The 12,157-nt window shown below is 46.7% G+C and overlaps 1 protein-coding gene across 1 annotated transcript in view; it reads left to right on the forward strand.

Moving 5' to 3' along the window:
• Positions 1-3,109: 3,109 nt before the first annotated feature.
• The window catches only part of LRRK1 (leucine-rich repeat kinase 1), a 74,045-nt gene continuing 64,997 nt past the window's right edge, over positions 3,110-12,157 (forward strand). Inside the window, exon 1 of the mRNA XM_010140781.1 lies at positions 3,110-3,176. Coding sequence (XP_010139083.1) covers positions 3,110-3,176 — 67 coding nt within the window. The remainder of the gene's footprint in view (positions 3,177-12,157) is intronic.

Consider the following 12,157-nt stretch of genomic DNA (forward strand, 5'->3'; position numbering starts at 1 on the left):
AGGCTTGTGGGACAGCCCGAATCGGGGTGTAATGCCGGATTTCTCCCCAGCCGGCGGCTGTGGTGTGGGGAGAAGGGGCCCGGTTTGCGGAAGGACGAGGGATGCTCATCCCGCCGAGCTGTGGTGCTCCCACGCCGGCACCGGGCAGACCGCTTCGGTTCCACCCGGCTTCACCCTGCTGTGTGCGAGGGCAGGCAGACAAGCCCCGGGTGCATTCCCACCTCTGGACCCATCGCAGCGCCTAGCCCCAGAAGGGCTTCTCAAAGAGCAGGTGGTTTGAGGAAAGAACTGAAGTTTTGGTATGTTTCTCGTGAATTGGGAAATGGTCGCAGGCAGACCGTGGTGTTTCTGGTGCCTTGCTGCACCAGATTTAGGCACGATGCACAGCCTGAGTCCTGACAGGCTGGCAAAGCGGAGTGGAGGTGCTGGAGATGGTACAGGCATGGTGAGATGTGCTGGGACGCTGACAGTAGCAGGTCTCAGGAGAGAGATTGAGATTGTGTGAAATGGGATGTACATCAGCATTCAGGTGTAGTCTGCATGGTCCTCTGCCTCCTGGATGAGGTTCTGCAGAGCCTGTAAGATCCCTCTCCCTAAATCAAATTAAAACAGTGTATTGTGCCAGAGGTAAAAGCACTGTAGAGTTCTTTTTATTATATACACCAAAGTCCTAAAATATGGAGATGCTGCTTACACGGGTGCTGTGTGGCAGTAACACACGGCTACAGCATTTACTGCCCGCCTTGCTGTTAAAGGGAACCGATTATCAAAACCACAAGATTATTTTTTCCTGAAAGGTTTTTCCTTTCACTGTATATGAGGAATAAGCATGGGGAATAAGCTGAGTAGAAAGGTAAAAATCAGGAGTGGGATGGGTTTCAAGCCTCTGTGGCCCGCACTGCCCCCCATTCAGTGTCTCTTGTACAGTTGCTGTGAGTGCACATGGTGTGCCCCTGTCGTACAGCACAGAAATGCCTCAGAAACGGCATCTGCTAAAAAGAGCTGATCTGCTGGTCTTCACATGGGGAAATATTTATTCTTACTGTGTCTGCAGGGGATGCAGCTGCTGGACACATCACATCCCCCCCATTTTCAGAGTTAACAACCTGAACAGCTTTTGGGAGGTGTGAGAGCCTCCTTGACACCTCTGCCTGGGGTATCGCACCCACATGTGGCAGAGATGCAGGGTCCCAGCGCAGCAGCTGTGCCTGCCAGCATGGCCGAGGGAAGCTCGGCTCCTGATGCTGGTGGGAACTCAGCACCTTCTGGAGCAGAATTGGGTCCTCCACCAACATGGCCCAGTTCACCAGTTTGTGGGCTGGATCTGGGCTTGGGGACCACCTCCACCTCAGCCTCCTGCAGCAGCCCACAGCCTCCCCTCCCTGTGGGGCTGAAAGCTGCCAAATTCAGTCTCTTGCCTGTGCCCAGTGGCTGCTGCTGGGGCTTGATTTGGGGGACGAGCTGCCTCTGCTGCCTCTGATGTGGAGGGAGGGATGGATGCTCGGCAGCTCAGGCATCTGCATCCATTTGGATCTGCGGCTGTTCTGCTGCAAAGGAGGTGTTTAGCTGTGGCGTGTGGGTGGAGGTGCTCGCCTCTAGCCTGGCCCAGGTCTCTCAGTCCGTATCACTAGTTGCCATATGGCACCCAAATTATTTTTCCTGCATCTGAAAGAACCAAACTGCAGTGTGTGGCAGCACACGGTGCCCCAGTGCAGGGCGCAGGAGCATGCACAGCACCAAGGGTGAGTTTTGGTTCCTGCTGCCAGGCACCACAAAGTAGGGGTCATCAGAAGCTGAGTTTTGCTGTAAGTGCACCGAAAAGGCAAATATTTGCCTAGAAACAACTGATGTAGCATGCAGGGATTTTTAGCATTGCTGGCTGGTGGTTAAAACCCTTCGTAACAAGGGTGGAGCACAACACTTCCAGGAGAGCAGTGATGGATCAAGTGTATTTTTATATTCTCCTTGGCCTTTGATCCCAACTCAGGAAGCCAGCTCTGAAAGTTCGGGATAATCTTGGCCCAAGAGAGAGGCGGGTTGCATATTCTCCTGAGTTAGAGCCTTCGATCAAAACTTCAGCATCACATACCAGACATGAGAAAAACCGGTGAGGGTCAAAGGTGAGGGGCAGCATGTTACATCTGAGAGCCGTTCACTGGCTGAAACTGAAACCACAAAATGAGATGATGGTTGGGCACATGTTGCAAATTCACCCGTAGCTTTTAACCTCTGTGGAAGTGGCATTAAAAAAGAAAATCAGAGGAGAGACAAGGAGTTGGAAATGCCTCGGGAGAGCGAGCTGTGCAGTTGTCCTCTGGCTGTTAAGGCAAGGCGGTTCAGAAGAGACCAACCTTTGCAAGCCACTAAGGGCCTGATTTGCCTCCCTGAACGTATTTGAAGAAGTGAGATGCTTCCGGGGTACTGGAGTGCTCTGGAGAAACTGGGAAAAGAGGAGAGGAGCTGCTGTGATTCTCTCAGCCCTCTTTTCTTTTCTGCAAGGGATGGTCTCAGTAACCACATCAGTGTTTTTCAGTTTCTCACAGTGGAGTCTTACAAGAGCCACAGTCTTCTTTGCGGGTGGGAAAGGTTTTGAGGTTGCCGTTTGGATTTTTCCAGCTGCACTGCATGGTTTCAATGCTCTGTCTTTACACGAGCTCGGGGAGAATCTGAAACTGCAGCTGTGACCCCTGGCCACCTCCCACCCCCTCTGCCCAGAGACTGAGCGTCTTTGGCGGAGAAAAATCGGGAACATGATCTTTCTATAGTGGAGACATTGTTAGTCTCCTCTGTTAGTTCACATTATGCTCGTAACAAAGGTATTCTGAAAATAATTGTATTTGTAGGATGGAAAGTGCATTTCTGCAAAGTACTATTAGACAGCTGTGTCAGTGCAGAGGAATAAGTGTCGTGCAATTTCTATGTAGAACGATAAAATTGTTTTGCTGTTTATTTTTAAACAGAATAAATGATGTTTCTTTGGGATGGCCCTTCCTAGCAGACGCTCTGCTCCCGCGTTCACTTGGCGGAGGTCATTCAGCTTCGACAACACTCTTCCGTCTTAAGTGCTGCAGAAAGTTTGTCTGTTGGATCTTCACAACGGCGACCCAGAATGTACTGGTGTGTGGGAACGGAGGAATCCGCCGTTTGCAGAGAGAGCAACATGGATCCACAAAATGGTAAAGAGGAGGGTTTCTTTTCTTTCCTGTTCAGATGGGGAGCGAAAGGTTTTAAGAGAACGCAGCTGCCACTGAGTTTCGATGAAATTTAAATACGTGAAAGATCTGGGAGTGATTTGAGCCCTTATCTTTGAAAATACACAGTATGGAGCAAGGGATTTTACTTCCAAGGAGCATGACATAGAACTACTCAGGTGTTGAGAACAACATTCCTCTGAAGACCCATTTTCTCCACAGGCCTGTGGAATTAGTTGATATATGTACTACGTCTTGCCGGTTCCTAAAGCTGTTTTACAAGATCTGTGCTTTCTCAGCGGGTGAATGCAGCTCTGTTCCCAGCCACCGGTGCAGCGTGTGTTCAGGGTATGAAAGCTGCTGAGATCAGAGTGTCGTTTCTCAGGCTGAACAGATACTAACCTGCTCCAGTTTCACTGTCGGATTTGATTCAGTGGCTGGCAATGATTTACTGTCGGGCTGGATGAGAAGGTCTGCCCTTATATAACGTAATAAACCCAAAGGTCCCTTTCCGAAGGGACATGATGCTTCAGGTTGCCTCCTCTTACATTTATTTTTTCTGAACAGCCAAATTATTTGGGGGAGTTTTTTATTGCTGAAACCCTCGGCTCGAGGCAGTGCTGCATTTCTCTGAGTCAAAACCCCGTTATGTTTCTGCAGCAAGAAATAGCCTTCTGGTTATTGTATAACGGTGTTCCCTCCTTGCAACAAGCGGTTCATTAAGAGGCAGCATCTGCGTTTGAAGTGTGGGATGAAGGTGTGTTTGACGCTCTATAGTGAGTAAGCAGGCTTCAGTAGAAGCTCATGTTTTTGCAGCCTTAATTTGGATTTTATCAGCAACTATGAAGCAAAAGCTGATAGTTTATTCAGAGACCACCTTATCTTGTTCCGAGACATTTCTCAGCAGCGTCACAGGGAGCTCTGGGAACTCTTTCCTTTCTCCGTATGTATTCTGCTTGTTCTGTGATACTGATGTTCTGTGATACTGATGTTCTGTTGGTTTTTGCTTTTGTTAATTAGCATTTTATCTTTCTACAATAAGCAGCAGCATTGAGTTACTGAGTATTCTCAAAATTCTTAAATTCTGTCTTCTGAGTTTCTCTCTGGAAGAAATTATCTCCACTTGAATACCATGCTATAAAACATGAGAAGAATTTTAATCTGCACTAATGATTCGCAAGGAATAAGAATTGCCAAATTTTTGTTCAGCAATAGTGGTTTGACAAGTTTTTTCTCACTGGTTAAAGATGCAGTAAATAAGCAGATTAGTTTGAGTGAATAATGAAGTGAGGACTGAAAAAGGTGTATTTTCTCCACTGTGAGTTTGGGTTTTCTTCTGAGAACTTTATTGAGTGTTTCTGTTAGAAAAATATATTCAGTTAAACTGGTTAACTGGAAGGATGTAAATCTTACTGGTATTACTGTTGTATACTTACATGTCTGGCTTGTTTTATTTGAATAATGGTGTTGGAAGCCTGGCAAAGGGATCGTAGGAAAGCTGAAGGTCCAGGACTGCCTTGATGGATTTACTCTTAATGTGCATGTTTAAACTCATTTATATTTCGGGATTGTTTGAGTCCTGCCAAGAATAATTGTCATTAGCTGGCTGGTCCCCTCCCTGAGTTAGCTGGTCCTTGTTCTGCATTTGGATCCTGTTACACAGCTTGAACACAGGAACTTGGTGACTCACTCAGCCTTCACACTTGAACCTATTGTTAATAAATGCACGTAAACAATCTACATGCAGCCTCCTGCTTCCATTCAGTGGGAGCCACTGGGAAGTGGGCTGAGATCACAGAGAATTTCTTTAATGCCGGCAACCTCATTAGTGCTCGCGGAGCTTGGAGTCTTTTTTTCAGGCAGGAAGGACAGGCGTGTGGGTGCGAGGGGTTTAGCAAACAGCATGGGAATGCTGATGGCTCCGAGATGGGTCAATTGGATCAGCGCGGCATTGTGGCTGGCACAGTGCTGGAGGCACCTTCCAGCGGGTGCCGTGTGCACCCGCTGCTTGATCACTGGAAAGTCTTAAGACTTTTAGGGCTTTTTTCTCCTGACAGCTTTACATTTGGCCAGAGAATAGGTTCACCACATCACTGAATCGAGTTAGTAAATGTAACTCACGACGCAAGAGCTCACCTCACTGCTCATGTCTCCTCTGCTGTCCCTCTTGGCTGCGGCAGTGATCTTGCCTGTATCCCAGCAGGATGCTCGCTTACCCTGAGAGCGGGCGAGCTGTATTCCAGAACTGGACCCTCTCTGCCCACTGGGGATGGTGCTGGGCTTCTCAGTGATGCTGGCGAGCACTTGCCAGTCCACAGAGAGGATTTGTCGCAGGAACGCAGAATAAATGCTCCATTTCAGGCGCAGTCAGTATCCCCCTTGCCTCCTCAAGCCCTCCTTCCCCTCTCCTAGATTTGTTCGTCTTGCCCTAATTAAAAGAAAGAAAGCAAGCTGAGCTACGAGGGTGGCTGCAGTCTCTCGTGAAGCACGGGTTTGGGGTTTTTTTAGATTTGGATAAAAAGCTCTACGTATGATAATGGAGGTGACATAATACGAATCCTGTAGGAAGTACAGTGGAAGCCCGAAGATCTCACTGTACCAATGCCTAGAACAAAATAGAGATTCACCTCCTTTCTGTGGGCTGCTTGGTTTCTTTTGAATCTTATGAAATTTCACAGCTAGGATTTAATTCTCTTACGAGTTTCTAGGAGACAGTTCAGCAAAGCTGTAGAAAAAAAAAAAAAGCTGTTGTCTCCTGAAATATGAGGGTACTTTTGTTAAAGAGCTTATTGCTCTCATACTGGGAATTTTATTCAAAGTGGCAGAGTGTTCGTACGCCACTGGTGCGTGTCTCGGAGGTGGAATTGGATTATCTTTCAAACACGCCGGAGGGTGTCTCTTCTCTCCTGCTAAATCTGGAAATGAGTGTTGGAAAGGGGCGTTATGTGGTAATGTATATAATATTGCATCATTAGGGACAACGATGCCAATGGAAATTTTATAGGAGCTTTACAGATATTAACTAAATGAACCCTCACAACTTCCTTTGAGCTAAATCTGTTTTAAGGTGGTGTCTTTCAGCTGTCCAGGGAAGCACAGATAGACATGTGCTGTATGGCCAGAGAAGAGACCTGAATATTAACATGAGGGAGCAAACAAGTAACCAGAATATAATGTCCTGAGCTGGCATTTGGAGTGGACCAGAGGCTCCTAAAGCTCTGCTGCAGAAGTGCTGTTGTGCCCCTGCAGCTCACAGGGCTTTATATTTTATCAGAAAGAAGCTACCCATGGTGGTAATGACCTTTGCAACCGCATCTGGGCTGTGGCTCAGCTCAGTCCTGACTCAGAGGGAAAGCTGCAGCCTGCACCGTCGCTTCCTGAAACGTAGGACAGTCTCCAGTGCCAGTCAGAACAGTGACACTGGAAGAGTGAAAAGTCATTTTACTAATAGGGACTGCTCAGGAGCCGGTGCAATTTCATATGGGAAGTTTCACAGCGGGTTGAATGGTGACGACTCGAGGTCATAGCAAATGAGACAGCTTATTCTCCTGGGGCATCGCTCAGTGCATCCAGCATCGCTGCCCTGTTTGTGTGAGGACAGGACGTTGGTAAACGTGGTTGAGGCCTTTGTCATAGGCTGGCAGCTTGAGATGGGACTGTAGGTGGAGGGGTGGAAACTCCTGCAGGCTCTGCCCTTGCTCTCCAGTTTGTTCTTACTGAATAACCAGAGCTGGCCAGGCTGTTGTTCTGGCTGTATGAAACCCACTTAAAAAATGAAAATCTACAGGAAGAACCTGACTTCTTTATAGTGATAAAAGCAGGCAACGCTCACCCGCTCCTGGGTGTGCACGTGCATGGCTTCCAGATGAGGTCTTTGCTGTCGTTTCCTCGTAGTTCTGCCCAGTTGATTTTGTTGCCTTAAATGTGAAGGGGTGGAACTTGTGTTTGGTGGTGTGAATATTTTTGCTTATAAATCCTTCCTGCTAAATAGAAGAGGAAGGGAAAATTGGTGCTGGCAGCACCGCTGGTATCGCTTTGTTCTTTGTGAAATCTTGTCGTCAGCTGGGCCATGGGGCTAGGGCCAGCAGGTAGGTCTTGGGGCACGTTGTGCTGTTTAACAGGGAAAAAGTGCTTGCAGCCTCTGTCCTGCTTTTTCCATCTGCACATTACCCTGTAGTAACATTACCCCAAGTCTGCTGCGACAGCGTGGTGGTGAGAAGGACGAGGAGAGCATCTGGGAGGTGATCTGAGCACGCAGAGCACTAGAGACCTGCAAAGTGCATAGATTGCTTGAAGTTCTGTATAATCAGACTAAATGAGCCTTGAAGGTTTTCTGATTTTCATCCCGCTCCTTAAGCTGAGAGTTAATCTGAGTCCAAACAGCGAATGAAAAATCCTGCAAGCACAAAAGAAAAAAAAAGGGGGTGTGGGGGCAGAAAATAAACCAGGTGTCTTCTGTGTATTAGTCTTACTGCATAACGCTTTGCAGAAGGAGAAGTAGGAGATGCTAAGCAGGAATAGGAAGTACACTAAAGCAGTAATAGGCTCGTATTTTTAAACCTATTTAAATACCCGGTGCATACAGAAGTGGTGCAGTCTCACATGGAGCCAAAAGCGAATGCGGAAGGCTGGTCTGCAGCAGAAGACGTGTGTGGTTAAGCCTGCTCTCCTCTGCAGACTGTAGCAGAGCTGCGTGTGGCACTGTCTCACTGAACTGAGCCTGGATTTCCAAACAGGGCAGCGCAGGCTGGAGCATTTACAATTAAGTGCCTAATTTAAGACACTCTGAACCGATTTTCAGAGTTTGGGTAGTAAGCCCTGTTCCTCAGACATACCCTCAGAAGCTCTCCCTTACATTTTGAAGCAGAGACGTCTGGAATAATGATTTGCCTTTGAAAACATCTTCTTGGGCACGTGGAAAGTGGGAGTTTGGCTTGTGGGTGCTGTGTCCCTCTGGGGTAAGGGAGATACAGAGGAACACTTAGGTCTTAGAAGTGGCAGAACCAGTTTCTTCCTGATAAATACCATCAAAGTCAGCCTGCTCTTGAACTTGAGGGCTGTAGCAAGGAGGGCAGATCTGCTGGGAGTGCCAGCAGAGCGGTGCAGACCTTGGGAAACTAATTGAGCTGAGAGTCCAACCTGAGAGCTGGTTTGATTTACAGAGAGCACTAAAACACTGACCTATATGTGAGTTGTGTCTGGTATTGTCTGCTGTCCTACAGCTTTATTTTTCTACCTTTCCGTTAAAATGTATTTTTGGTGTATTACATTAAAATGTGATTTCTGACAGCTCTATCAAGAGGCCTTGAAAAAGACAAAGGTGAGGTGATAAGGTAGTACAGAAAACCCTTTGCCCTTAGATCCTGTACACAGGGCTCCTTAAGGACGTTACTCCTGGGTGATGCTGAGGTAGCTCTCAGGTGAGAGTTGACACTGCGGTCATAGAACCGGTGTCCTCCTTTCAGCGGGGAAAAGCAATTGATAACATTCATACCACCTCAGTCTTTGCCAGGCCTGTATTGATTTATTGTTTTGTCAGTGATGTCACAGGCAATTTTATTCTTGCATTGAAGACAGTGCTATGAGTTTATTTTTTTTAATCCTCTCCAAAGCCTAAGGGGGCCTTATCTAACAGCCATTAAAGTCTTCACACTGACCTGCCAGGCTGGGGATCAGATCTTCAGGGATCCTTACTGCAGGAAGTCTGCGGCTTGTTTGTTTTTCATTTCTCTGATCGATAAAGGGGCTGCCAGGGCTTGGCAGAGGCAGCTAACTGGGAGGAAGCATTTGCATTGCCGGGGAGGGTGTGGGGAATGGATCTTGTACCGTTCGGCTCCCAGTTTGCTGTATCGGTGAAGTCTGTCTTTTAATAGGGTCTCTTTCAGATTTTACATCAAGTCAGGCTGATACTTAATTCCTTTCCTTAATCCAAGTCTGTGTGCTTGTTAGTGGGTCAGCAATTGCTTATTTGCATGATTATGTATCACCGCAGCAGCAGCCCTTTTATGTAAGCTGCTGCTTGCTTCACAACAGGAGCAGGTCCATGCTTTGGATTTGTGCCTTGCTTTTGCTTTAAGGGAGGACTTAGAAGTCTTTAAGCATAAGGGAAGGCCCTAAACCTTCAGAAAGGTCAGAGGGGCAAAGACAAACCCCGTGTTGTGTCACACAAGGGTGAGGGAAAGGGTCAGTCTGCTACAGGAAGGGCAGGAGGAAGGCAAAGGGTGAAAGGAGCGGTGACCTGGGGTTGGGAGCTGGAGGAACAGCTTGATTTCATTTCTGATAGTCAATATGTGGCTCCCAAACGCTGGCCTTTCAGATACTGCTCGGGAAAGCTCAGTCCCAGGCCGTTCACAACTCCTTTTCCGTGCATAGTTCAAAATCATGGAAAAATAAAACCCAAAGCAGTGATTCAAACAAGAAGTCTGGATAAATTTAGCTCAAAATATTCTTGGTATGTTTGTGGTCGCTGTGGAAATTACATCACTGCTTGTTTTAATGATGAGAATATCGCTTGGAAAACTGGCGTGGCTGCCCTAGCAGAGCTCAAAATGAAATCTTTTGAAAGTGTTGTCTTTGGAACTGCTTCACCTGCAGTTCGTTGGTTTTGGGGTTGTTTGTTTTATTCCTGTCTTGGTTAAGGAGTATTTCAACCAGAGTTTATTGCTGCTTAATTGAAAAGCCACAAGGTTTAGAGCTGATACGCTCTGCAGTGTGATTATCTTCTCCACATAAAAATTCTGCCTGGGGAATAAGATTCAACAAGAGTGCTAGTAATTGCTGAAGACAAGACCTCCTCCAGAATCTGCTGCATGTCTTTCTGTCTTGCACATCAAAGAGCCTTTGAAAATGCTTTTATTTTTGCATCAAACAGGAACGTTCTTTTTTTTTTTTTTAACACTAATGGACAGGATCCCTTTTCAGCTCTCATATGTAGCTTGAAAAAACAAAAAGTCTAGCTCCTTAAGCGGGCTTGTAATCATGGTCACAGTTCTCCGATGGTTTGAACCTTGGACCTTTCACACCTTGGCAGGGTAGGATTAAAAGCCGTCAAATCAAAATCGTTTGCACAGGTTGGACCAAGTTCTCAGATGCAATGGATCAGAGTTCACCATAGGCTGGTGGGAAGGGGGTGAAATGTGCCTTGCCTAGTTTTGCTGTCTCTGCTGTGGAGCAACAATCTAAGTAATCGTGCTGTGGGCTGCAGTGTTCATAGCATGTACCTTCATCTGAGCATAGCAGTCTCCCAGGCAGAGCCCTCATCCTCCCACCGCTGAAATGAATGCTGGTATTACCAGACACAGGAAGTCAGAAGAGAAATATCTCTCCACTCCCCCTCTCTGCCAGTGCAAGCACTTCTGCCCTTGTAGGTTCTATCCCAGGTGCAGGAAGATTTTTTTTTTTTTTGGTAGCCCCTATTAAAGCTTTGGCAGCATATTGCTAGGCAGCCTGATTCAGAACCAGCACTGGCTTGGCTGACAGCAGAGGGCTTTTCATCAGGCTTTCCCTTCTGCTCCAGACACAGCTGTTAAGGTCATCTTCCCTCTGAGATGTTCCATCCTGGAAACCGACATCTCAGAGTATCTGCATGGGGACTGGTGGAAGTGCTCGCATTGAGTTCAGTAGAAGCTGGAGTAGAGCCTCACTTTCTTCGTTGTTTTGTTTTTTCTTTCCCAGACTATCATATTCATCTCTTTCCTCTCATGCTCTTGTCAACTCTTTCCACAAACTTCCCTCAGAGTAATCTGTGAAGCTGTTTTTACCTCATGTGTTATGACCGTTAGTGCTTGGTTACTGGGTTAACTTCTGCATTCACGTCAGGTGGGAGCCCAGGCTATAGGACTGCAAGGAGCGTGTGGGTCACTGTCCTGGTGTCACACTCCTGAACCTTATACAGGGCCTGTTTTAAATGAGTTGACTTGTTTGTTGCATCTGCTTTTTCTAGAATACTGTTCCAAAGCCTCATTTCTCCAACATTTTAAGTTTTCTCCTAATTGGCACCCCAAAGGTATTCATACCCTGCACATAAATAGCTCTTCTCCCTCCCTGGTGCCTCCGTCTGGGTGTATTTATAGACAGTGCTCCCATCCCTGTCCAGCTTTCAGTTTCCCAAGACAAACTCTTTTCATCTGAGGTCTTGTAATTAGACTGTCCATTTCTTCGAATCCTTGTCTCCATCCCTTCCAGATTGTCTTAATCTTAGTTGAACATGGTAAACTGGAGTTGTGCAAAGTATTGTACATGTCTTTTTAATGATGCTTTCCCTCTTTTCCTCCTCTTTGGCCAGTCTTTCCAAAATCTGCTGTGTGCAGGTTCTGTAAGAGACCTGCTCTACTCCCTGCAGAAGGGAGGAGGGACACTGGTGGCCGCACAGGTGACAGCAGACACCCAGGAGCCCCATCATGTGATGGAAGGATGGAGAACTGGGCTTGCTGCTTCATCCTACCACTCTCATCAGCTTTGTCCAAAAGCCCCACTGGCGCTTGTCTTTCCCGATAGCGTCCATGGAGTTTCATGAGGCTGGAGAGACAGACGTTGGCTGCTTCTGTGCTATTATTTTTAACCAGCAGCTGGGTTGGAGTGTTGTAAATGTTTTTTCCATTTAGGAGGGTGTTTACGTGTGTTATTAAAGTGAAACATAAGCTTCAGAGCTGCTTTTCTCAACTCAGACAAGTTGGATAAATACATGTCTAAGGAGAACGTAGCAGAAGCAGGTTGGCCGTGACTTGGTGCTTCCTCAGTGTGAATTATTAATAACATTTTTTTAAAAAAAGAACACTGAGCAAATTATGTATTTGAAAGAGAGCAAACATTGATGCATGGACTTTTCTTCCTTCTGATGGAAGCTTGAACATTAGGGAAAAGGAAAAGTTTCAAAAGAAACCAAAGTTGGCCATGAAATTTTATTTTATGAAGTTTCAAATGAAATCCAGTCTTGGTTTGGTTTTGTGGCTGTAACATTTGATTCA

Source organism: Buceros rhinoceros, unplaced genomic scaffold, assembly GCF_000710305.1.
Source record: "Buceros rhinoceros silvestris isolate BGI_N320 unplaced genomic scaffold, ASM71030v1 scaffold20047, whole genome shotgun sequence".
Classification (NCBI taxonomy): domain Eukaryota; kingdom Metazoa; phylum Chordata; class Aves; order Bucerotiformes; family Bucerotidae; genus Buceros; species Buceros rhinoceros.